The following is a 25,903-nucleotide window of genomic DNA, read 5'->3' as shown; positions in this document are numbered from 1 at the left end:
ATGACCAACAGCAGGCTACATCGTCCATAAAAACACGGCTTTACTTAAAAACTTTACAGACTTATCACATTACATTTCATATAAAGACATTAAACGAATAAGTAGTGAAAAATCATGGGATCAACATTTTACACAGACCAACATTGTCCATGTTGTATTTCAGATAATCTGAAACATCAACAATAAAAGGCACTGACCAATCTTAAATGTTAAGCTTCTATCAATTCTATAACATCCTGAAAAATAATAAATAAAACTTGCATTAGAAGACAGTTCCTTTCATAACATCTATCATGTTATGATATCCCACTTCAGTGGTCCAACCCAAGCTGGACCTCAGCTGTATCGCAGGTCATTCTCCAGGCCATAGATCTTGGCTTTTAGGGTCTTCAGCTCCCCCTGAACCTTCTTGGTGCGGGCGTTGGTCTGGCGCACCTCATGCAGAATTGCCAGGTCCTGGTTAGGGCCCACGTTCAATGTCACCTTAGATAGACAGGTGAGGTAAAATACAGACAACATCCAGTTGAGCACCAATGTGGAATAGATAGATTAGTAAAAGAACAACAAACCTACCTATAAATATCTGACACAAAAGGTTTTAAGCTGTATTTGATTCATGTCTGCTTGCTACTGAAATCCCCTCATCTCTCACCTTGAAGAGCTGCTTCTCCACATCTTTGAGTTTCTGCCGCAGGTGTTTGATGTCAGTCTTGAAGCCCTCCACCTCCATGACCCGCCTCTTCTCCAGCGCCTCGTAGCGCTGCGTCATCATCTGCAGACGCTTTGCCATCTTGTCTGAGCGACCCTGCACGCGTGATACACCAAACCACTCAGGTATCACAAGGATTACGCACACGCGCCCTCACACATGCCCTCGCACACGCACACACATTACCTTAAAGATCTCTCTGCCCACATCCCCTTCCTCTCTAATCTGGGCCAGGTCTGTCTCCAGGGTGACGCACTGCTCCCGGTACATCTCAGCTAGACGGTGGGCCTGCTTCAGCTCCTCCTGCATCGACTGAAGAACAGATCATGGGGTGCAAGACCCCTTGTAACTTAGCGAAAAATAAAACAGACTCAGGAGTAGTCAAACGTTTAATGTCATCCGTAATGAAGGAAATAATTTCAGCCAATGCATGATTAAATAACCATATACCAGATGATCTGCTACATGAATACATTACATAACATATTTCTGAAGTCCGGGTCCCACCTTGAGCTCCTCTCTGTAGACCTGCTCTGTGTCTGGTAGGGGCTGGGCCAGGAGCAATGTTGCGGTGCTGGGACCCGGGTGGTCTCGGCCAACCCTGGCCTCCCTCAGTCTGTCCTGGTTCTGGTCCAGCTCCCGCAGCAGACAGTCCTTCTCCACCATCCAGCTCTTCTCATTGGCCCGTGAGTCAAACTTCAGCTTCAGGAAGTCCCTGGTGCTCTCGTACAGCAGGTTCTGAGTACGCTGGAGTCTGGAAAGAGGGCCAGTAGAGACAAACGGTCGATATACTGAGGCACATATCGGGACTTGTCTGATATACTGCAAGTCAGTTTACATGGTGTCACAATGCAGGAAGGTTAGGGTAAGGGGTGATGAAGCATTAATAGCAGTACTGTGTGTGAGGTTTAATAGACCTACTTGTCAGTGAGAGCAGTGATGCGGTCCTGGTCTCTCTGGTGCTGAACCTGTCCTTCTTCTACGTGGATCCTGCGGTCCTCCAGCAGAGACTCCACCTGCTCCTTGGACAGACGGGTCTGCTCCTCCATCTGAGCCTGCAGTGCCTCCACCTGGACAGGCAGAGACATAACAAGAGAGTGGGTCAACCGGAGACTGGTAGCCTTACTGGTTTGGGTTCTTATGTGTCACTCAGTACCTGTAGTAATAAGGTCTGGTTGTCCTTTTTGTACTGCTCGGAATCTCCATTCATCCCCTCCTCTGATCTGGCTCTCCGCTTGCCCTCTGCTCAGATACACACAGGATTAGGTGGCAGAGACAGGAAAATATTGCACTCCCAAGTCAGATTATTCCACTTTTTGTAATCTAATTAGTTCTAAGAGCTGTAATCCTACTTACAAATTGGGAATTTGGGGGACTTCACTGTTTTGGGCTTAGGTTGATCTTACAGTAAAGGTATAATCTTAAAGTCTTTGTATTTGATGAGAACATACGAGTTGCAGGAGAAGTTGGGGAGTATATTGCCATGTTGATTTTGGTACACACCTTTAATGGATCCAACTCTTGATTTTGTTGTCCTATGAGGATCCTGGACCTTTGTCTCAAGCTTTTTTTGTGCAACAATGACCTGGAAAATAACCCATTAGATAGAAAACAAACCAATGGTTTGGTATCTTTGTAAATTAATCTTTATAACAAAATGATCATTACACATCCAAACATCAATACACCTATAAATTCACTTTAAAATAAGCAAATAAGCAACATTTCGTTATCTTTCATTATTTGTAATCAACAGTTGGCTGGTTGGCTGGAACTGACCTTGTGTGGGGGGTCGCGGTGGAAGTAGGTGATCTCCCCAGGGTCGGGTCCCACCAGAGCAAGCAGGTGCTGGATCTTCTTCCTGTCCTCCAACTCTCTACAACACAGAGATGTTTAAGATGAAAAGAATAAGGTTTCTATTCATATCCTAATCCTTTTTGTTTTATGTTTTACTCTTCAGAAATGTAAAATGTGAACAAATAGACTAATAAATAAGGGAACAAATAAAAAGTGATTGACAGTATGAAAAAGTGCGGAACTGTGGTCTCATTTTATATTTGTTGGCATCGTATCTTTTGACAGATTCCTCCCTATTCTACATACTCGTGTTTCACTGGGGCTGTCCTACCTGATTTTGAGCCTGTCGTTCTCTGCGTAGAGGCGCAGGGCCTGTTCTCTCTCTTGGAAGAGGTACACCTGCATGTCGCTCAGCGCCTTCTGCAGTTCAGCAATCTCTCCCTCGCGCTGACGCACCTCCCACTGCAGCTTGTGCTGGGAGGGCAGAGAGAGACAGGGAGATTAACAAGCAAACTGGTACATGTGAAAATAGACACACACACACACAAACAAACAGACACGCACAGACATATCTCTTACCTGGTCGTCTGTGGTAGCTCTGTACTTCTCCAGCATCTGTAGCAGATCCTCGTGTTCCCCATCATACTGGGCAATCTTCTGCCTGTAGAACTCCAGCAGCTCCCTGGAGGGCCGCAGGTAGGCCAGGCGCTCATTGATAGGAGGCAGGGGAGAGTCGAGTTCCTGTCCCGGGGTACGACCAGTGGCTCTGGAGAGGGAGCGCACAGGAGACCATTGATCAAACTCAGACATGGTAACGTGAGGACCCCAGGGTTTGAGGGGTTAGAAGCTAGGGAATGTGGACACTAGGCTGAAATATCTAGATAAACCCAATTAAGGAATCATTCCTTAGAGTCAGATTAGAATAGGAGCAGGGCTGGATTAGACACAATAACACTAGTATTCTGGGATTACAGTTAATTGTAGTCATCCAAATAGATGCCTAATCACATACAAATCAGGTCAGAGCCGGTAATGAAACAAAATTATTATTGCATAATCTCAACAGAATTGAAATAGATTCCAGAGAGGAAAAGTTATTTAGGCACAGATTTAGGAATTACAAAACTTGAATTTTTAAAATAAAGTTGAGTAATGAAAATCCAGATACATTAGATATTCTAACCTGTTTGAAACATGATCCCTTGCAGGAGGGGACTCCATCTTTGTTGACCTGTGACAAAACTGCATGGATTGAGTAAATAACTATATGCGTATTATAATGTAGCCTACCTAGGAAACTGTTAATTTATAAAAATTAGCCTGTATAGTTAATGTAGTATGACTAAAGCGTGTTTATCTTGAGGCAGTAGATTGTGCAAATCACAAGTGATTGTACTGTAAATTAACGATGGAAGCTTAAGTTTCAAGTTCCCCAGTTACGTTACAGCGGGAATTAACGCTAGTTTGTTGAGTGACAAACTGCTGGGTTAGTCACTCAACTCAACCCACTGCTCAGAGCTTTGCCACTACGTGTGGGTTGAGTTTTCCCATCTCCAGCATGTTGTCAAGTCATTTTGTAATACTACTGTTACACACTGTACGTTGCAATTTCCAATTGGGCGCCAGGTGAGGCGGGACGTTTAAATCACGGAACATTTATATTATCTAGTAACACTAGTTTATTATGCTGGTTTATCACTATTTTAGACATGGCATGCAAACAGCTACTGTAGCTATACTACATTTTGAAAAAGCATGACAAAATGAGCGAATCTGACAAGTATATCTTAAATTAGCACACTAACAATAGTCTAGTTTACTGTGCGGAATGCGGGATTGTGAATGAGTTGCCTAGCTAATTCAGATAAGCTACACTACCACTTACTGTCTGTTAAAAATCCAGTACTTTACTGTAGTGTTTCAACCAAATATTTTCATTATCTTACCTCGACTGTTTTGAAGTTTTTCTTTTTGCCGTTGTGCCGGAAATGATCATAAATAGAGGAAGTAGGAAATTACAATGAAAATACATTTTTATTTATTTACCTATTTTAAAACCTATGAAAAACATAAACGACTAGATTGTTAGTGTAATTAACATATTAAAACACATTTATTTACTATATATGTATTTTTGTTATTTTGGTCTTGAAGTACATTTAATGTGACCGATGCGTAGACGTCACATGACAAAACAAAGATGTCGACGCCCTATTCTCACATGTTTTGATAAAGTTGCTACACATTTTGTTGTTATTTCTTTGTAAACAGATTTCAAATCTCGGTATGTGACTGCAAGCAAATTAAAAATCCTGCCAGTTTGCTACCGTGTTACTTGCTAGTCCATGCAGCACCAAACACATTGCATTGACGTTGCCATTCTCTGTTGCAGTACCTACTACTATTATTCCAAGATGAAGTCGGGGACTGCACTGATATATGATGAGGAGATGACCAAATATAAACTTCTGTGGGTTGAGTAAGTCTTGATCTAATTCAAATATCGACTTCATATCGCCACAGGACAATTTTTTGTTTGCTTTAGTATGTTTCCACAGCCTTTCAAATACTGTATTCAAATGTATGAACTTTATGTTTTCACGTTTCTCACGTGTGTCTGCTTTCTCTAGCCCAGCATGTAAGATAGAGGTTCCTGAACGCCTTACTGTGAGCTATAAAGCTCTGGAAGAGAATGGCCTTGCCCAGCGTTGTATCAATGTGCCTGTGCGCCAGGCCACTGATGCAGAGATTCTACTGGCACACAGGTTAGTCTGACACATACACACATCCCTCACATCCCTCCTTTTAAAGATGCTGTAAAGCAAATTCCATGATTTGCTTCTCAGTACATTATGTAAGTGTGAATTGAGTTGCTGAAAGCATGTTCAAAGCGAGAACTTTGTTGCACTGATATGTGGAGTTAAACCATTGAACAGTTTCTCACCCGTTATCTGCTCAGGTTTTGTATGGACGGGTTAAAACCCAGCCTATCTACGTCACAGCCACCCATCTACATCAGATCACAGATGGTTCATATAACCTGCATTCAGTTACTTCCGGAACTTCCCCATACTTGTCTGTGTTTTTTTTTTTTCATTCTAATTTGGATGGGTAGTTAGCAACACATTCTTCTGTAGTGTGGTGAACTTAAAACTCATTTTCAGTTCTGCTTTACAGCATCTTTAATCTCCTGCTCCATCTGTCCCACAGTGAAGAGTATCTGGAGGCTGTCAAGAAGACCCCTCATATGACCCTGGAAGAGCTGATGACCTTTACTCAGCAGTATGGAGATGTCTACTTCCACCCAGTGAGATGAACACTTTCTGGAAGACACGCACACACTATAGATACAGTGTACTATATTTTAATTGTTATGGTAGAATGGCAGTCTTCAAATGTTGTAGTGTAAATGTGTGTCTTGTCTCTTTCAAAGGCAGGGTGCTAAATACATTATAAAGCCTGGCATTGGTTGAGCAGACATGGTTCGCTGACTGACTTTGAATGAATGATGTGACTTGTTGTTTTCTTCAGAATATCTACCACTGTGCCAAGCTGGCTATAGGTGCCACACTCCAGCTGGTGGACAGTGTGCTGAAAGGGAAGGTGAGGAACGGCATGGCGTTGGTCAGGTGAGTCCTCATCATAGAGAGAGTTAAGAATCAGCTACCGTAAATCTCAATTGTGTTGTTCTACTACATCTCCCAGAATGCTGTTCTTTGAGTCTAGATGCTCACCTCGCGTATCTGGTAGTTGGCTTTTACCCTTATTATTTTTCTCTCTCCAGACCTCCAGGACATCACAGTCAACGTAGTGCTGCTAACGGCTTCTGTGTGTTCAACAATGTAGCTATAGCAGCCCACTATGCTAAAAAGCACCACAATGTTAAAAGGTAAGGAGAAGGTGGGTAGAGCTTAAACTACTTACGACTGTGATTTCATAGTTGTAATATTATGTTTTCTTTGTTGTGTATATTTTGCTATATACTGCTGGCTGTGCTACAAATTGCACAACCAGATTTACCACAAATTGGGTATAATAAATATTACCTTACCTTACTTGATTTTGTTTATCTACACTGACATGCCTGAATGTTTTGGACAATCATTATCTCACTCTTAGGGTGCTAATTGTGGACTGGGATGTACATCACGGACAAGGGGTGCAGTACAGTTTTGAGGATGACCCAAGGTGAGAATCATCACTTTCAGTGCCGGTCCTAGCACATTTGGTGCCCTTGGCTAGGTTTACCCCTGGCACCCCCCCCCCCAACCTTAGCCCCACTTTTTAATGCCAGCAGAGGGCGCCAACCACAACACGGACATATGACGTGCTGCGGTTGGCGCCCCCTGCTGGTAGTGCGTTTGAAACTCAAGGACAGCGGAAAGGTTAATTTAATTGGATGCCTATGTCGCCTATAGCAAGGACCGGCACTGATCACGTTGGACATTGTAATAATAATAATACATATATTATATTCAGGCTAAAATCATTACTATTCTTTCTTACTGACACTTCTGATATTTGCATACTCCATTTCCCAGTGTCCTCTACTTCTCCTGGCACCGCTATGAGCACCAAGACTTCTGGCCCAAACTTCGAGAGTCAGACTATGACAGTGTAGGCAAGGAGAAAGGAGCTGGCTTCAACATCAATGTTCCCTGGAACAAGGCAAGGCCCCACAACTACTTTCATGTATTCTTCCTCAAAATCGTATGTTAACCTTGCTATTTTCACCTTTGTTCCCGTTTCAGGTTGGTATGGAGAACAGTGACTATCTGTCAGTCTTCTTTCATGTCCTCCTACCTGTGGCATACGAGGTGAGTTCATGCGATAGAGAACAATCTCTGTATTTACTTTAGGGATCTGAGAATAACACATTTCATGCTGCTTGTTTTAGTTCTGTCCAGATTTGGTATTGGTGTGTGCAGGGTTCGACTCAGCCATTGGTGATCCAGAGGTCAGTCATTCTAACCTCCAAACAAGGCCTGTCGCAACTGTACACTACAAAATAAAGTTTTTTTCCCCCACTAAGCCCTTTGTGTACATTCTATGTTTCAGGGACACATGTGTGCCACCCCAGATATATTTGCCCATCTCACCCACCTCCTCATGTCCCTGGCTGGGGGTAGACTGTGTGCAGTGCTTGAGGTAAGTCGGATGCCACTGAAAAAAATTAACTCGGCGGCCAATGGTGATGATAATAAAATATACCAAGAAGACTGTTACTGTTGTATACTTCACTACAAATCATTTGGTTTCCAGGGAGGGTACAACCTGACCTCTCTCGCCCAATCAGTATGCCAGACGGTCCAAACCTTGCTCGGAGATCCCGCCCCCCAACCGTCCGAGCTGATTGGCCCCTGTGAGAGGTCTGCTCAGTTATCAATCATATATATTGTGTCAGTCAAAAAGTATGGTACCCTCAATAATGTGTCCTGTAGTGTTGATAGTACTGATGTTTAGCTCAATTTACTTTGACTCTCTTCAGTGCTCTGGAGTCTATTCAGTGTGTCAGGGCAGCACACAAGCCATACTGGGACTGCCTCAAACATGCAGGTACAGGAAGGCAACGCACTCCTATACCCATCAGAAACACCACTCACTCAATCTGAACATACATCTTTCTTTTGCCCGTTACAAACCCAGTAACACTGTGTCCCCCAGAGGCTCCACCCATCTCTGAGCCCAGTACCAAACGCTGTAAACAGACAGAGGGAGAAGGAAACGGGAAGGCAGAAGATGGAGAGAAGGAGGAGGAGAAAGAGGAGATGGTTGTCTGGCAAGAGTCTCCGTTGAGGCTGGTCCCTCCATCCCGTACAGCTGCAGTACTGCCAGCTGAGGTGAAGCCCCTGGAGGGATGTGATCTGCTGGAACCTTCCCTGGCTCCTGCTGCAGACATACTGCAGACACTGAGGTCTGCATTAAATATTGGTCAATAACACTTGATTTTCTATGATTATGCTTTTTCTTGACATTGTACTGTTGTTTATTTGAAAAAGGAATGACTTTTTTGAAAAATCTGTGGATGAAGGATATCTCAAGACCCTTTACAGTGTCATTACTCTCTTTGAAAAAATGAAGAAAAATGAGGTGAGAACATCCTTTGTTGTTTTCCTCAGATAATTTCCAAGAATACTAAAACAGTGCTAAAATGAAAAGTGGAAATTGAATATTGTTCTGACTAACAAGTTAACTTGTTTCAGATTCGGAATGGTTTGGCGCTGGTTCCTCATGTTCCCGTGGCAATTTCATGTGCTTTTAAGCATGCTGCTGAGTCACTTACAAACCGGTACTTGAAATGATAACCTTTGACCTTTTCCAATACTAGACCTACAGTACAGACAATATGTGGGGTATAGCTCATGTAAACACACAGACATCTAATTGCGTTTATTCTCTGCAGGGTCCTAGTGGTGTTTGTGGGGGAGGAGGACGTCACAACTTATAGCACAGAGGAGGGGTGAGTATTTGGGTCCTATAGTGTTAACTTGTCTAGTAACATCAGATGTTTTGTATTGGATATAAACTAGTATAGAATCCTTATTGGCATCTCCTGTCTTTTAGAAAAATGCTGTTCGTGCAGATAAGCAGGAGGCAGTCAGGAGAGCAGAAATCCCAGTATAAAGTTTCTGTGTGTCTGAAAAAGGTAAACCGATTCAGTACTCATCCACACAAATATTTCATTGTTTCCTGAAATGTGGGAACTTGTTTTGGTCCTGGGAAATCCGAAGTGTGTGCTTGTAGTCTCCACCAGAGGACCAGAGTGACGTATCCGGGTTCATGCATGCAGTGCTGGGCCTGCTCCTGCCCCTGGCCTACGAGTATGACCCTGGTCTGGTCCTGCTTGCCCGATCGCCTGGCTGTGGGATAGGGGAGGCCGCCTGGGCCCAGCTCACCAGCCTGCTCCAGGGGCTGGCACAAGGACACACACTGGTACTCTTACAGGTGAGTGACAATACACAGAGCCACAGGACTTCACTGGGAGTTCATCCTAAATGATTTAAACATTACAACCTGTGTATTTATTCTACATATGTATTCTAATACAGTGCAGTCCGGATGACAAATATATTTTCTTGTGGTACTCTAGGTGGGGGAGGAGAAAGCTCTAAGGGGCACCGCAGCCTCTCTTCAAGGGGACCCTGTGCCGTCCTTGGGCCCCTTAGGGGCCCCGCCATCTGAAGATGTTGAGGCAGTAGAGAGACAGAGACAGAGGCTGCAGACCAGCTGGAAGCTACTGCAGACCACTGGTAAGGATGTGACAAACCCAAATAGAAAACAAGATCTTAGCAATCTGAGACATATTTAAAAGGCGTGATCCCTTCATGAATACAAGATGTTTTGTAACTCTTGTATTGTTGACCTGATTTCTTGACAGCGATATCAGAAAAATGACCCAGGGACCAAGATGACTGAAGACACATACACATTTACACTTGATTTACAACAAGCAAGATCCTACATTTTCAATTTTGATACCGTTTGAATTAGTTTTCATAATGTGTGCACAATAATGTTTTTGAATCAAAAAAAGTTAATCATTAATATTAATTGGTAGCACAGTTGTCAATTGTTAGCCAACAATTGTAAAATATACTTTTTTTTATTATTTGTAAACTGTCTGCAAAAATTTTAGGCCTATCCCTCTTACAAAAGTATTTGATTTGTATTCTGTAAACTCTTCTATTAAATGTCACAATGGCAGATGAATGGGCATGTTAATGCGTGTGGTTTGCTGGTTCCCCCTCTCCTACATAACGCTTGGGATAAAAATGTCTGCTAACTCTTAAGTCAGCCGTTGTGTTAAACACACCCAAAGATTTGCATCATGGCAGGTGGTCCCAGGCTCTCCCACGGTCATCCTCCCTCGCTTTCACGGGACAGCCTGCTCTATCCTTCATCCAGCCATTGACTGGCGCTGTGGGGTCCGGTAGATAAAAGCATAGCCTTCCCATACAATGAGCCATCCGGTAATACTAATGCCAAACAATCGGTGTTCTCTTTCTACCCTATCGTTTACGTCTTCAGTGTCTAAAGTAGCTTTCAAGGCTTTAAGGCTACGAGTTTATTTTCGGTCTGCGAAATCCAGCTGTAACTGAATGAATCAGTTTTGGGCTTTCACGTTGAATTAGATTATAGTCGCTAACAGTCGTACGAAGATGTCTGCAGCTCCATCTAGATCTGCAACCTCACAGTCGGGCAAGATGAAAAAAGACGAATCTTTTCTTGGGAAACTAGGAGGAACGCTGGTGAGAAAGAAAAAGTGTAGAGAAGGTAACTGAGAACTGTTAATAATATATTGTCTGTTGTCATTGATATGGATAGTATGATTATGTAAGTTATTTACAAGTAACTATCCATGGTTCTGTATCAACATGTTCTTGAGCGATCGTTTAATAGCTTTAAAATATAATGAATATTGTCTACATTTGCGTGGGCCTACTATACAAATGGAGTGCAAATTATATATGATCATTTTTCAACGTGTATGGCTTTCACGCAATTCTCTGACTATGATTATGAAGTAGGCTAGGGTGGAATTTCATTTATAATGCTCATTTTAGAGAACTGTAGACAGGGTTCCAGTCTAGAAAGAGTGCGTGTGACAGTCACAAAGAAAGTTGCCTGGCATTCCACATGAGGTAATACACATAAATAGATACATGTCACCCTTGCCAGTAATGCAAGGTTATGAAGATAAGGTGTAAGAGGATTACCTCCAGTTTTTGTTTGGTCTAGAATGATAATTAGCTTTTGGGGTATTAAACCTTTATACTGCGCTATCTCTCTTATTTATTTACCATGCTATTTTGAAGTCTCACCACCACCTCCCTTCTCCCCCCTCTGTCTAGTATGGACAGCTGCAAGGTTTGACGCCTGTCTGTGTGTTTGTGTGTCTGTGTCTGTGTGTGTGTTCCCAGCCATGTGTTTGCCATTCTCCTCATAAGGAGCTCAAACAGTAGGAGAATGGGGAACCCCAATAAATTCCAAGTCAACACAACAATACTATAGGTGATATGGCTGCTTGTACCAGAAAGAGAGGAGTGGAACACAAAGCTCCCTGGTGCTGTCATAGCTGTTTAGACTGCCCCGGTATGGAGAATGTGATGAGAGCCAATCCCAAGACTATATGTCACGACTATATATATATACATTTCTGAATATATTGGGGGAACAGCATTTGCCATAACAGAATTCGCAAAGAACCCACTTTTCCAGCTGATGCTTTCAGATTTGGAGAAGTAACCACCGTCTGTGGCAGATGGATGAGCAGAGTTGCACGATTAGAGCTAACTGTGGAACTCCTCAGATTCCTGCAGTGCCAGAACACACAATGGCAACTGTCTCCAGATAAACTGAAGGGAAGTGTGTCTTTTTTCCCTCAAATGATAGTGTCACTCACTTGCAATGGACAGGCAAGTGATAAAGAGGCTATGAAAGTGCAAGTCACTGTCTCCATTAAAAAGGAAGGATGGTAGTTCACTTGCAGTGTGTTTTAATTAAAGAAGACTTTACTGCTCCCAAACCCTTGTAGTGTACAGACAACTTATTTACAGCAAGTAAGTCTCTTTTTGTGTATCCCATATTATACAGGTATATACTGGCACAGTGTTTTATGTGAATTATTGTTGGATATTAAGGACTGTTTGATTCAAGCATTGTCCTAGGTTAAGCTTGGTTGGAGAGGTTTTTTCCACACAATTTCCTCAGTTAATATTATACACTCAAGCTATTTTAGCTTCTGCTCTTAGTTGCTATTATCTATTCTACATATCAGCGTCGATAACATTTATAAGTAGTGTTTTGAATGACTGCAACAATTATAAATGACCTGTAGGCTCTCTATGAACAACGTTTTAGTAACTTTCACACCCAGTTTGTGGTCCGGGGTAGGACACTGTTTCTCTGGGTCACCGGAGAAGCCCCTAGTGGTGTGACTGTGTCGTTGCTCCTGGCATGTGACACTGAATGTATGACTGTGGATGTTTAGTCAGTCCTCCTGACCATTGCTGGCATGAATACCCAGGGGCTAATTTAAGGCCAGCTCTGTCTCCACACTGCACCATATCCTCCATGTCACACATCATGTGAAACTTGGAGGGAAATGTGTAAAGGTAGATTAGAATAGATGTGCACCATGACAAGCTTTTGACTATGCATTTGAATGCTGGTGTTATTACTGTTGTGACTGAGGTCATTTCCTCAGACTACTCTGCTAATGAATTTAGTTTTGCACAATGCTTGCCTTGCACAATGTTTTGCACAATGCCTGCAACAAAGCTGTAAAAAGATTTATACCTCGAGAAGACCTTGGGTTAGAATTGAGTTATTGTAATTCAATTAAGAGGGCTACATTTCCTGCATGATTGATTATCTAATGAAGCAAAGCAAATTAAAATGTGTTCCTTCTTCCAGCATATCTAAATGTTTGCCATCTGGGCTTCCTACACATTACTTAAGTGAAGATAACATTTTTTTTCTTGATAACAGGAAAATGTTAACCTATTGTGCTGTAGACATGCGGCACATGCTACCTGCCAGCTGCAGGGTCTCCAGGTCCTCTGTTCAGTCCAAGTTGCCAAGTTCTGTTTCCACTTTGGAGTATACCAGGGATCCAATGCTGTGCTCTACTACTTCTTCCTTTCTTAAAGACCACCCCTCTGCCTTCATAAACACACACACGCTTGCGCACACGCACACACACACACAACACACACCTTCTCTCTCTCTCCCCTCTCTTGTAACCAGACCGCATGGGTGGGTGGGGGTTTGTGACAGAAATAAACACGTGATGACGCTTCTGCCGATGCCTAGACCCACCGGCTGCACCACATGTACACAGATACACACACACTCTACCTTCACTAGCTGCTACCGCCGTTCCAAGGGCTGTATATTTGTGGACATGGCTGGACTCCTGTGTGGGACCAAGAGGAAGAAACAAGGTAGTTCTGTTGATATGATTGTAATGGTGTTTGAGGTCACTAAAGGGCTTTGAGGGAACCATGAATAGGAAGCATGACTTACAACCTATTGTATTGTATTAACCTCTGTGCCTGCATGGACTGTAATGCTGTTTCTTATTCCGCCTCATCGTTGATGAAAGAAATACTTTACATGGACCATATTTGTTACATTTTTATATCATTAGAAAAAATCTTCTTTGTCATAAGGTTTTGGAGGTTTTTATATATATACAGTATATATATATATATATATATATAAATACAACCAATATCAGATTGTCAGAAGATGGTGTTTCCGCAAAATATGTGGGAACCTTTTCATTGCTGCAATGTTTGTCTACATGTTTTGTACTACTGCTTTTGGTAAGGATGTGTGAAACAATGCTGGTGCTACTAATGGACCAGTGTGGCTCGGACACAGCCACAGGGCCAGAGGCACTGAACCCAGCCAGAGAGACAGATGGACTGGACACAGCCAGGGAAAGGGCTCTATTACGATTAAAGGCGGACAGGCCTGTAATTATGAAGGAAATACTGATCTGTGGTCTGATGCAGCCATACTGTTTACCCTCCGGCAAGGACTGGTGGTAAACAACGGATTAGACTAAATCTGTAGAGAGTACTCCACCCAGACTTCAATATCTCAGTTCTACATATATTAACATTCTCTCCACTCTCTGTATCCTTTCCCCAGACAGAGATTAAGCATAGATAGTTTGTCTGAAGCGGTGAGATTAGGCTCTGGCCGGGAAATCAACTCTGTGTGACTGGTACCAGACACAAATCAAAGCGAGTGCTGGGTTGAGTGAATGTATTGGTAGATTCTCCATTAAAGCGGCTTCTTAGTCATAGACTTGGGTTGGCTCTTTTGAAAGCAGCCCTTAGTGTTTGGGAAGATGAAAGGACTGCGTCTGCTGGGGTACAAGGCCAGTATTTGATCTATAACCCCCAGAGACTGTGCAATAGAACAGAGCTAGAGAAATCCCAAAGAGATAGGCTTGACTGGGAAGGCTTTCCATTTGCATCTAAGAAAGGATCTATACTACAGCTATACCATACTGTAGCAATGGTGCGACTCCAAAACGCAAAACTCTTTATACTCAACATTACCTTTGCTTTGCCAATTTCATAATGGATTTGTGTCACTATACAGAAGGGACTGGTTGATTGGTTACCCTGCAGTGGGTAAGTGCCTAATTGTCCCTTGGTTCTTGGTGGTGATATGCATGTACTCGCATGTATAGGCTGTAGCAGATGGTGTTAATAGGGTATAGAACTACAGAAGTAAAGACCTACAGTGCCCAGGAGGTGTGGAGGGTGATGATGCGTTCAGGGATGAGTGTGGCATGAGTGACCAACAAACAGCTTAGTAGGAGGTACACTGAAGCGCTCTCTCTGTGTCTCTCACTCTCTCTCTGTCCCTTTCTCTCACTCTCTCTCTCTCTCCGTTTCTTTCTCTAACTCTCTCTCTGTCTCTTTCTCTCACTGTCTCACTCTCTCTCTCTCTTCCTTTCCATCTCTCTTTCTCCTCTCTGTCCGCATTCTCTTTCTCTCCCCGAGAATGTCGATGTATCTAACGGTGTCTCACTCTCCCCTGCCTGTCCCCAGTGAGTGACCTCACTGAAGAGGGCAAGAATGCCATCAACGCCCCCATGCTGCCCTCTGGGACCGAAATCCACCCTGAGGACACGTTGCTAGGTAAGCAACAGGCTAACGCCAATGCTCATACAATTGCTGTTTAAGACAACACAAACACTATTTTCAGCAACTTCAAAAACAGTTCATCTGTAAAGTACAACTGAAGTTCAGAAGTGCACAGTTCGAAACGTGTTTCAGTGGTAAGATTCAAGGAATAGTCTGTATTTACTTAGCCGCATCGCAAAGTAACCCCATCTCAGCTACAGGGCACGATGATGAACCAGGTAGGAGGCGACTGACGTTGACTGGGTGACAGGTCGGGACTGACTACCTTGAGTGACTTCAGGAGGAGGAAATGAAACAAGACAAGAGCAGTGCGTGAAGGGTGGAGCGAGGACAACACCCTTTTTTTCCGAATCACTTACTATGTTTAGAGATGACTGATGGGAAGCTTGGTGTGTGTGTGTGTGTGTGTGGGGGGGGGGGGCGGGGCTATGTATGTGACAGAGAAAAGGAGTTACTCATTTCAAAACTGTAAATGTGTAAGACACACTCTCCATCTGTGTGTATTGTATGTTCCACTGTCTTTCTTTGGCTCCTCAGCTAAGAGTTGCTCTCTGTCATGTCTTTGCCAGAAGAGAATGCTGAGAGGAACATGCTGGACCCAACATCCAGAGAAAATCCTAAATTCAAAGACCTTCAGAAGGTAGGTCACAGCCCTCAGTATTCCCAGTGTTAGGGTGTGTTTTGAAATCCATCGGAGTACTGATCCTATGTGTGTGTGTGTGTGTGTGTGTGCAGGTACTGATTGATTGGATCAACAATGAGCTGGAGGAGGACAGGATCATTGTCAAAGACCTGGAAGAAGATTGCTATGATGGGCAGGTGCTTCAGAAGTTATTTGGTAAGAAATAGATGGATTTGGATAGTGTGTAGAAATGTTTGTGGGGCTGTATTCTCTATGCCAGAATGTATACGTTTATGTAAGGAAATCTTTTTTGCCTTAGTCTTATTGCCCGTGTTTTGTCTGTGGCTGTGAGTAGCCGTCTGAAAACGCTGGCCTGTGTTTCTTCCTCATCCTGACGGCAGAGAAGCTGTGTGGAAGGAAGCTGAACGTAGCGGAGGTGACCCAGTCTGAGATCGGCCAGAAGCAAAAACTCCAGATGGTTCTGGAGGCCGTGAACGAGCAGCTCCGGCCTCACGGATGGTCCATCGAGTGGAGTGTGGACTGTGAGTGGACATCTGTTCACTGCTGGTGTAACCTGACCTCTGGACCACAGGCTTCCATGCAGCCGTTACCACATTCTGTGTGTCATTCGATCAGAAACCGTCATGCTATAATGCACTTTCAGTTGTTCTTTATGAATCTGACTTTGAAATTCTGCTTTTGTTATGACATTCCGTCAAAAACGACAACTCTTTGTCGTTCGCATTGTATCTTATCTTGAAATGTGGTTTTTGGCTAAGAAGATAAACAGGACAGACACGCGATGTCTCCCGTAAGTGCCTTCTTCTGGCCGTTCTTTACAGCTATCCATTCTAAAAACCTGGTGTCCATCATCTACCTGCTGGTGGCCCTTGCTATGCACTTCCTGGCTCCCATTCGGCTGCCTGAGCACGTGTCTGTACAGGTGGTGGTGGTCAAGGTGAGGAAACCCACCTACACAGTTCTGGCTGACACCTGACTGACCCATTTCTGCTACTTTGGCTGCCGTGTGAGGTTCATTGAACCCGTTGTTTTGTTCCTCCACCCCTTCTTGGGAATACAGAAACGAGAGGGCATACTGCAGACGTCTCATGTGACCAAGGAGCTAACTAGCACTACAGAGTAAGACATGTTGGATGTCCTTATCCATGCTCCAGTGTGGATGTCGCGGAAGAGAGCTGTGATGTTGTCGTTTCTTCTACCTGTAGTGAAAATAAGTAGTTGTTAGTGTTGATGGTTGGGGTATGACTCTACCTCATGTGTCTCCTTTTTCTAGGATGATGGTGGGTCGATTTGGTAAGTAACTTCTGTTCGGTTACTGATTAATGAGTGGTCCATTTAAATGTTAGCATTCATTCATCCCACATTTCATTTTATCTTAGATAGGGATGCTTTTGACACACTCCTGGATCATGCCCCCGACAAACTCAACGTTGTAAAAAAGGTAAGTTATCCGACTTCTTGTTTCCACAGTTTTGTTGTTTTCTCAGTGATTCACGTGCCGTTTTTGTGTCCTTTCACCAGTCACTCATCACATTTGTAAACAAACACCTGAACAAGCTGAACCTTGAGGTGACAGAGCTGGAGTCTCAGGTGGGACATCAACTCAAGTTCTACATCTCTAATGACTCCCACTTACTGTTAGAAAGATGCACGTCTGATCTCTGATCTTCTCCTTTACTTACTGTATCCACTTTTTGTATGTCACCTTGGATAAAAGTGTCTGCTAAACAAATACAATATACATGCAAATGCAATGAATCAATGTTGCATCTTTGGAAGATGATACATATTTGCTGTGCTTTCCTGTGTGTCCTCGCTTGTGTTATCTGTTGTGTAGTTCGCTGATGGTGTGTATCTGGTGCTGTTAATGGGGCTGCTGGAAGACTATTTTGTCCCTCTCTACAACTTTTTCCTGACGCCAGAGAGCTTTGAACAGAAAGTAAGTTTATTACAAAGTTATCTTAAAAAAAATGTTTTTATGATCATTGTTGCTGTTTATTGGTCAATGTCCCATTGGGATTCTATTGCCTGTTTCCTGCAGGTCCACAATGTGGCGTTTGCCTTTGAGCTGATGCAAGATGGAGGACTGAAGAAACCCAAAGCTAGACCCGAAGGTAAGATGGGGACATTCACAGGAAGTACCACATAAAAGAGTGCAGAACAATTCTATGTGGCCTTTGATTCTATGTGGCCTCATAACATATACCTTTTTATAACCCTGATGCTGTTAAATCTGCTAAATGAATAACATGTCAATAGTATGTAATGGTGCGCAGGTGTCCAGTAGGGGGCAGCCTTGCCTTACTGTAAAACTTTAGGCTACGGTGAAGTGAACGGTCTCTTAGTGACTCGCTCACTAAACGTTCCCAAGTCCTCAATAAATCACCTCATATGACCTTATCACATCATATCTCTCTTACAGACGTCGTCAACTTGAACCTGAAGTCCACTCTGAGGGTCTTGTACAACCTGTTCACCAACTACAAGAACTCTGAATAAGTCATGGATGGACACTGCTTATAACAGAAGGTGGAACCTCCTCTAAATCCACACTCCATGGAAATCTGGACCCGGAGTTCACCCTGGGACTATACTAGAAAACACGATACTGGATACAGGATACTTTCTTTGTGCTCTGTACTCACTAGAGCGTTGTGTTGGACCTGGATGATAAAATCCCTTCTGATTCTGATTCTGGACAGATCCAGGTGGAATGGCCTGAGGAGTCTCTTACTGTTAGTATTTAATCACGCTAAATGTCAGTATTTATTTAAGACGTCCTGTATGCTAAGGCTAAGCCTCACCCCTCCAATATTTTGCTACGTGCCTGAACTGTGTCTGCACTGGGAAGAATACGGATGCCCTTGTTTGCCATGTTATTATGAACTGAAGAACACCCCGAGTTATTTTATGCAAAGAGCCACTACTGCTTATGAATGTGATTCACTGTTTGGATGGCTTGCTGAATATTGTATTTCTGCAAGATATATGAATATGACATACTCTTTAATTCCATCTCCTACCCTCTAACCCCGTCTCTCATAATGCTCCCAAATGATTGTAGAGCCGTATTTCCTAGCTGTTGCTAGCACTGTTGCCTCCTACCTTAAGTGCCATGTTATTCTCCGAGCAGAGCAGGCCACAGAGTAGCTTTTCAGTAATCCTCCTTTCAAAGTGGTCTCGGTGGAGCTTCCTCCTGAACACAGTGCAGCAGCCCAAGAGCAGAGAGACCCTCTCATGCATTTTAGACCCAGGTTGAATTATTGAGAGGCTGTGAGTCAAGTTGGGATGAGAAGCAGAGGAGATGTACGTGTTTCTGCTCGGTGGTTGTTAGCCTGTGGATGTGACCGTCAAGAAATAAATGTTTCAATGTTTCAACCATGTCCGCAGACAAACGTGTTCTTTTTAATGGTACGTGTCCCACTTGTCTGGTGGCTTGTTGTTCTTTGTGATCGCAAGCTTGGATCTCAAAAGACCAACGGTTCAGGTTTAGTCAGTGTAATTACGGGTTTATTTTCAGACTTTATTTTCTTGTCTATTCCCTTGGTTACCATAGCAACGTTTCCTTCCCCAAATTATACTTTCCCGCAGGTGATGGAAGGTCTTCCTTTTCTGAAGTACGCACAAGAGAGTGTGCTTAGTGTGTCATGTGTTTTATCTGTCTACAGATGATTGTGGATTGCTGGGGGCCAGACTACAAAACATTGATAATGCCAGGCTCAAATGGAGATGTGTGTGGAGTGCGTTGGAGCCACAGGGCAAGACTGTGTCACATTCATTTGTGCTGCCCAGAAGTGGGGTTGGAGAAAAATGTGTTTGGTCCTATCAAGTGAAGTGTCCTTACCTTTTCCTCTCGTGGTGGAATGAGAGTCTAAGCTTGTATGCATCATATAGAGATGAATGTCCTCATCAGGAAACACTCAGGATATGTCTCCACCACAGCAACGTAAAGAGGAAGTGTTCTTCTGAATCACATTTGTCTGTTTTCCGATTTATGCTATGCACTTCATTCAGACTTTGGTTTTGAATTTTCAGTGAGGTTTTAGTTTTCAAATTGAATGAAGGCAACTTTTTCATGCAACATTTCAGAAAAAATCTATTTTTGTCAGGCTAGATGAGTTTCACTCTGTTGGCTTTTTTGAAGGGGTCAGGGTTGACGTCAGTCAGGAAGCAGAAGTTCCCATATTCGGTTTGTTCACTTCTGTCGCTCTGAAGGTAAGCTTATTCGAAAATACTTTGTTGTTACTCCATCGAAAGTGTCTGTCAACCTTAGGGAGAAATTCCCTCAGAGAGGACTGCAACACAAAGAAATACATGCTCAGAAAAGCTGAACTAAAGTTTTGGTTAGGAGAGTTTGATAGACTCGTGGTCAAAGTCCATCTCATTCATGTTAGTGTTTTGTCAAAATGTATTTCTTTTTAATTCTTTCAGTGTTTGTCTGTTTAGGAACATACGTAGAGGAAGAGTCACGGCTAAATACAGACAGTAGCAGTGCTGGTTGTACACGTGGGTCACCAACTTTGACTACAATATTGTGTTCAGTGAAAACGAAAGTAAACTAAGGAAGTGAGTTTAGCAAACCAGACAAGAACTGTTTGAACTATTCAAAGTTAACCAATCTCCGAAGGTACATTACGAAAAATGTCTTGTTCAGGAAGAGAAAGATGGAGGGAAACGTCTTTGACTCACAGCAGGAGAAAGACATCATTGACATTGACAGTTTTCAGGGTGAGTCTTATTATTTGGAGTCGGACATTAACCTATCGATTTGCCTAAAACCTAACTTTTATTCTGTCATGAATTCAACTATTATCAATTTTGATATACAGGGGAGAAGAGAAAGATCATTCAACCCTCATCTTTGCAAGACCCCAAACTTGAAAAATTGAAAGAGGTAAGACGTAAAAAAAAAAAATACAGTGTACATAGACAGTGACAAAAAAATAATAATACTCCATATACAGCACAATCCAGATTTATTGTACTATCCAAATCAGAGGCCTTTATAACAGTTTCATACACACATCACTACGCTCTCCTTTGCCTTGGGCTGAAGATCATTTCACAGTCATGACAGAAAATGCATCAGGAGGACAATCTTTATACATTTATTCATCTGAGTTCTATTGCAGTCTCATGCTGAGAGAGGTGGTGAGATCAGTGAAACTTTAATGAACATCTTTATCTCAGAAGATGGTAAGACAGATCAGAGTTATCACAAAACCTGATGCAATCTGTGAGGGTAGAAGTTCTCTGAAATAATTTGATATGAAAAGATGTGCTTGGAATGACCCCTGAAAAACAGAAAGTTCATGGATAGCTGCTCAGTTATGTGGAATTCTGTTAGATGCTACCTTAGATTAGCGCATAGCATCTCAATTACATGACACACTCCTACAGTGAAAACCTTCTACAGGTCTTGGTTGACTGGATCAACAGTACTTTAAAGCACGAGCACATTGTGGTCCAACATCTAGAAGAAGACATATTTGATGGACTGGTGATTCATCATCTCTTGGGTGAGACACACACACACAAACATATGTGCATATGCACATAGACAAACACACATATTGATTTGTTTTTCTCTCTGGTTGTTTGATCTGGTGTGTGCCTGTGCTGTCCGTAGTCAGTCTAGCAGGGGTGCAGCTGCCCGTGGATGAGATAGCTGTGACGAGCGCTGCTCAGATCCACAAGCTGGAGATCATTCTGGAAGCTCTCAACAAGAGGCTAGAACTCAAGGAGAGCACCATCAAGTGGAGCGTCAAACGTGAGTCATGCTCAGGATGTTGTCTCGTTGTAGAAACATCTGAATGTTGTCTAATTGTTACTCAAACATCATAATGTTGTAGAAACATCCCATGGTTGTCTTAATGTTGATGAATCATCCCAATGTTGTAGAAACATCCTAATGTTGTCTAAAAGTTGTTGAAATATCACAACGTTTTGTAGATGTTGTATTATCGTCCCAATGTTGTCTTGATGTTGGATTATCACCTCAATGTTGTCTAAAGGTTGTATAAACATCACAGGGTTGCCATAATGTTGCAAAAACTCATATCATGTTGTTTAAATGTTGTAGAAACATCACAAGATCCTCTTAACAATGCAGACATATCACCGTGTCGTTTTAGCCTTGAGGAAAGTATACACAAAAGATACATTTGAACACGTTTGGCTTCAGGGGTAAGGTTTGATGTTCACCCTAGGGTGTTGTCTGTTTCCTGTCACCAACTGAGAAGGATTATTGTTGTGGATATGACAGCGCTACAGGGCAGCATGTTAATCATCACTGGTGGAGATTACTTTGTTTTCTTGTGCCAGTGAGATGAAGGGGGGGCTTTCGTGTTTACAGAATGAAAAATGATTTCTTCTTTTCCTCTGTTGTCCATGTCAGTCATCCACAGCAGAGACCTCCTGGCCACTCTTCATCTGCTGGTTGCCATGGTGAAGTGTTTTCAGCCCGATCTAGATTTGCCTTCGAATGTGAGTGTGGAAGTTGTTCTGGTTGAGGTGAGTTTGGATTTTATCTCAAGTGCTTCAGCTGAGGCCAGGTTTCGAAGAGAATTTAATATTGTATTTGGAGCCTGGGGATCTTGAAGTAATGACCTCATCCTCTTCATGGAGATAGAATAGTAGAGTGATAAGTTTGTTATTCCTTTGTTGTTGCATACAGGTCAGCAGAAGTGGAATCAAGTCTGACGTACAAATAGAGTTCCTGACCAAAGAAAGGTTGGTAAATTGCTGCCTATGAACAGGATTATTCCTCCTCCCATCAAACGGCTGGGTGAACTGACTTTCATCTGCTTGCTTTGTCAACAGTGATTCAACAGACTCCCTGAGTAGTTCTAACAGTGAGTGCAATATTCGGTTCAAGTAGATGGGACCCATTTGAAGTAGTTACTGCCAGTCATCATTGAACCATTGTAACCCTTGCCTGTCTCTGTACAGGAGAACATCCTATTGATCAGCTGCTTCAGCTAGACCCGCACAAAGTCCACACAGTGAAAAAGGTAATACAGACCTATTTTTGAATAGTTCAGTTCACACATGCAGAACATGTATTTCTGAAGCAGTAACAGGAGTGAATTTCTCCTCATCTAGCTTAATGCTCAGAAATGAAACCTTTTCTTGATCTAATGCTCAACACAGTTACAGAACACCTAAGCTCATGATTGGGGAGTGGGGTATGGTTCAACTGTAGAGCATTTGACTGCAAAACACGAGGTATCAGTCAAAGGTTAAAATCCCCCCCTGTATGTCATTTTGGATGAAAGCCTCTGCCACATGAATATAGTTACATTGCCATTGCTGTTCTTTTTCCAGGCCATTCTGCACTTTGTCAACCAGAACTTGTCCTCCCTGGGTCTGCAGGTGATCGACCTGGAGAAACAGGTGAGTCAACATCGGCTCCTGCCTTGTTTTCATTGGTTACTGCTACAGATCGCTTACTTCATTGATCCCTTAGCACTTTTTACTAATGAAAAGCTATTGATTGACTCCCCTGCCATTGCTTCAGCCTATCAGGGTGACTGTGCCGGTGTTGTGTTCCTGTGTAGTTTGCAGATGGTGTGATTCTCCTGCTGCTGATTGGGCAGTTAGAGGGGTTCTTCCTCCCCATTTGTAACTTTCACCTTACCCCCGTGAGCCACACTGAGATGGTGAGCATCCACAACACACTGATGCTGAATGGAGAGTCGCAATGAAATGATGACATGTTATCAAAGGCTTTGGGTCCCCTATGTAAGGATTTGTCTATTAATGGCTATCATGCTCCATGTCTCTCCTGTGTGAGATGTTAGGATTTTCCATTGTAAGTGTTGTGTGGCTTGTGTTTGGATGTCAATGTAATGTATTTTCTCTTGCCTAGCTTCACAATGTCACGTTAGCCCTGGACCTCCTCAATGACCTGGAGCTGGAGGTGTCCAACGTTGACCCACAAGGTAAGTACGTCGACAATCTGCAGCTTCAACAGCTGGCCTCATACTGTCACTCCTGCCGCCAGATGAAGATCTCCTTAAAGTGCCAACTGGCATCAAGACAGCAACTCGTATCTAGCTGAGGACTGTAACCATGGTTGCATTCCACAGCAGTTTTCAAGGCATTGAGAAGTGCTTCAGGAAACAAAAACAACAAAATAATTCAGAAGATTTCCTGTGTGAGAGAACTTTATCTAGGTGATAGTGGCATGCCACAGATTTTTTATATGTCAAGTGAGAGACAGGATTTGTGCTGATCAGTTAAGACCCAACGCTTTGGGTGTGAATGTGCATCTGAGAATTGTTGTCGAATACAATGGGATTATTATTATTGTCGAGTAATCTGTATCAGATATGTTTTGCTTTGGGTGACTGGCTAAGTCTGAGGTCATTTTTAGTTTTTCACAAGGACAAACACGGGAGAAGGACAACTTGATGTCTGCGGATTGATACAGATATTTATTCATCGTATTGCAATATCCGTCATTAGGTGTGTGTGTGTATGTGTGTGTGTTTGTGTGTGTGTGTGTGTGTGTCAGGCAGGCATGTGTGGGTGAGTGTGTACAGTGCATATAACTCCCTTTTCATAACATTGCCTATACGCCTAATGGCTATTTTTGGATAATGCTCAGTATAACTTTCTCTCCGTGCTCTGTGATGACTTAACGAACATACTTTCCCAACCAGTACATTGTAATATTCATTTCTTAAGTTTCAAATTAGGAGCTGCTGAATAGTTGAATCAGCACCTTAAATTTAATCAAGGAGCAAGTGACTCATTTAATTCAAGTTTTGTGTCCTTTTAATTACCGGGTAATCTCTCTGATGGAATAAGGAATCACAACGTTCAGGGACTACAGACACACACTGAATACATTCATTAGCTCATCCGGAGCTGAAGTGGATCTTAATAGTGCACAAAAGTGAATTAATGCTTCACACACAAAATCTTGGATCTTTCCATTCCCTCTATATTGATTGGATTGCATCTAATTTTGTTGTTGTGACCTTGTTCCTGACCTCTTTACAGGTTGTGTAATAGATGTCGTCCTCTAGTGTCAGTAAAAACACGAGGCTGTAAAACTGCTAATGTTGCAGAACAGATCATCCCCAATTGACTTTGTATCTCAAACAGACATCATCTCCCAGGATGCATCAGCCACCTTGAGGGTCCTTTATGGCCTATTTAAGAGGCACAAAGCCAAGTGAGCACGAAGTGTGGCTATGGGAAAGGAGATGATGAGGGGATGTCGGAACAGTCTCCTGCAAAGCCTTGGATTCCCTGCCTCAATCACCCATTATATACCATGTTGGAGATGTTAAAACCATAGCATCATAGGTTAATCAGTATTTATTTCCCAATACATAGTTTTGTAATATAAATGCATCATTGTGTGAATGCATCATTTTAATTACTTGCTGATTGCAATGACTTCAACCTTGTATCCCTGTAATAATTTAAATACAATTTTGAATAGACTGCTCGACGAGTTTCTGAGTCTAGGGTAGGATATAAATGTGTTCTGCTTTATGGAAACAGTTGCTCATTACAGCTCAATGTCATAAGTCGGACAGCAAGCAGCGTTGGGCGTTGCTGTGGAGCCTCCTGTTCATCATGGAAATGGCTCGATTCAGCAGACAGCTTAAGTGTCCTGTCAGGTCAGCTGAATGGGCTTTCTTCACTTGCCGTTTTGTATCGACCTTCCAATTTACTACTCCTTCAACTCTGTGTCCCATATAGTTGTCTGCCACATCTCCCATTTGCAGTTGTAGACATTTGAAATCAAGCATCCAGTTTAATGTCAGTCAGATGTTGTGATCCAAAAAACCCTGTCACAGGTAGTTTAATAGAGACATCTTCAATCTGGCAGCACTAAAAGCCAATGTCTGAGTATTTTATGATGTTCTGGAGAATTAGATAAAGGCAGTAAATCGGGTGTAAAGACCTGTAAAAAAAAGCTGTATTTCTTGCAGAATTCCAATGTACTTGTAACTCTACTTTTTACAAATTGAAAAATAAACTTGAACAAACATCGGGGACAGTTTGCTGTGCTTCTTCAACATCACAAAGCCCCTCTCTCCTCATACCTATGGCGGAGAATCT

General features: G+C 42.7%; 4 protein-coding genes across 9 annotated transcripts; 3 read left to right on the top strand and 1 right to left on the bottom strand.

Annotated features, from left to right (window-relative positions):
- Positions 1-23: 23 nt before the first annotated feature.
- Positions 24-4,484, bottom strand: ccdc77 (coiled-coil domain containing 77). 4 transcript variants are annotated; one of them, XM_084672552.1, is made up of 12 exons: positions 4,453-4,484; positions 3,690-3,748; positions 3,086-3,272; positions 2,838-2,980; positions 2,489-2,585; positions 2,213-2,294; positions 1,866-1,951; positions 1,631-1,779; positions 1,217-1,463; positions 896-1,021; positions 653-805; positions 24-483 (listed from the first exon to the last, which is right to left on the bottom strand). In XM_084672552.1, exons 2-12 carry the CDS (start codon positions 3,725-3,727, stop codon positions 337-339), a joined length of 1,455 nt encoding a protein of 484 aa, XP_084528678.1. In that variant the 5' UTR covers positions 3,728-3,748; positions 4,453-4,484; the 3' UTR covers positions 24-336. The 4 variants fall into 4 exon arrangements, with proteins under 4 accessions (XP_084528678.1, XP_084528680.1, XP_084528681.1 ...); XM_084672554.1 differs by having other exon boundaries at positions 3,690-3,737; XM_084672555.1 differs by having other exon boundaries at positions 3,690-3,737; positions 4,392-4,471.
- A 194-nt stretch (positions 4,485-4,678) lies between these two features.
- Positions 4,679-10,220, top strand: hdac10 (histone deacetylase 10). 2 transcript variants are annotated; one of them, XM_084672257.1, is made up of 21 exons: positions 4,679-4,790; positions 4,899-4,985; positions 5,137-5,271; positions 5,717-5,813; positions 6,038-6,135; positions 6,291-6,395; positions 6,626-6,694; positions 7,048-7,174; positions 7,258-7,323; positions 7,404-7,463; positions 7,565-7,654; positions 7,769-7,875; positions 7,995-8,062; positions 8,171-8,420; positions 8,506-8,596; positions 8,710-8,795; positions 8,910-8,966; positions 9,071-9,152; positions 9,251-9,451; positions 9,597-9,756; positions 9,885-10,220. In XM_084672257.1, the coding sequence occupies exons 2-21, from the start codon at positions 4,921-4,923 to the stop codon at positions 9,899-9,901; spliced, it is 2,031 nt and encodes a 676-aa protein (XP_084528383.1). In that variant the 5' UTR covers positions 4,679-4,790; positions 4,899-4,920; the 3' UTR covers positions 9,902-10,220. The 2 variants fall into 2 exon arrangements, with proteins under 2 accessions (XP_084528383.1, XP_084528382.1); XM_084672256.1 differs by having other exon boundaries at positions 8,153-8,420.
- A 217-nt stretch (positions 10,221-10,437) lies between these two features.
- Positions 10,438-19,203, top strand: parvb (parvin, beta). 2 transcript variants are annotated; one of them, XM_084672470.1, is made up of 13 exons: positions 10,438-10,780; positions 15,082-15,171; positions 15,747-15,817; positions 15,913-16,015; positions 16,201-16,341; positions 16,642-16,757; positions 16,881-16,939; positions 17,094-17,113; positions 17,200-17,261; positions 17,342-17,410; positions 17,658-17,759; positions 17,862-17,934; positions 18,243-19,203. In XM_084672470.1, exons 1-13 carry the CDS (start codon positions 10,666-10,668, stop codon positions 18,317-18,319), a joined length of 1,098 nt encoding a protein of 365 aa, XP_084528596.1. In that variant the 5' UTR covers positions 10,438-10,665; the 3' UTR covers positions 18,320-19,203. The 2 variants fall into 2 exon arrangements, with proteins under 2 accessions (XP_084528596.1, XP_084528595.1); XM_084672469.1 differs by lacking the exon at positions 10,438-10,780 and adding an exon at positions 13,298-13,452.
- Positions 19,204-19,764: 561 nt separating this feature from the next.
- Positions 19,765-25,837, top strand: parvg (parvin, gamma). Its single transcript, XM_084672471.1, has 14 exons — positions 19,765-20,035; positions 20,267-20,386; positions 20,475-20,548; positions 20,650-20,714; positions 21,237-21,339; positions 21,450-21,590; positions 22,218-22,333; positions 22,497-22,552; positions 22,643-22,674; positions 22,772-22,833; positions 23,147-23,215; positions 23,380-23,481; positions 23,691-23,763; positions 24,935-25,837. The coding sequence occupies exons 3-14, from the start codon at positions 20,485-20,487 to the stop codon at positions 25,006-25,008; spliced, it is 957 nt and encodes a 318-aa protein (XP_084528597.1). The 5' UTR covers positions 19,765-20,035; positions 20,267-20,386; positions 20,475-20,484; the 3' UTR covers positions 25,009-25,837.
- The last annotated feature ends 66 nt before the right edge of the window (positions 25,838-25,903 follow it).

Source organism: Hypomesus nipponensis, chromosome 14, assembly GCF_054491055.1.
Source record: "Hypomesus nipponensis isolate SF chromosome 14, ASM5449105v1, whole genome shotgun sequence".
In the NCBI taxonomy this organism is placed as follows: Eukaryota; Metazoa; Chordata; class Actinopteri; order Osmeriformes; family Osmeridae; genus Hypomesus; species Hypomesus nipponensis.
This window is presented reverse-complemented; position numbering and strand designations above follow the sequence as displayed.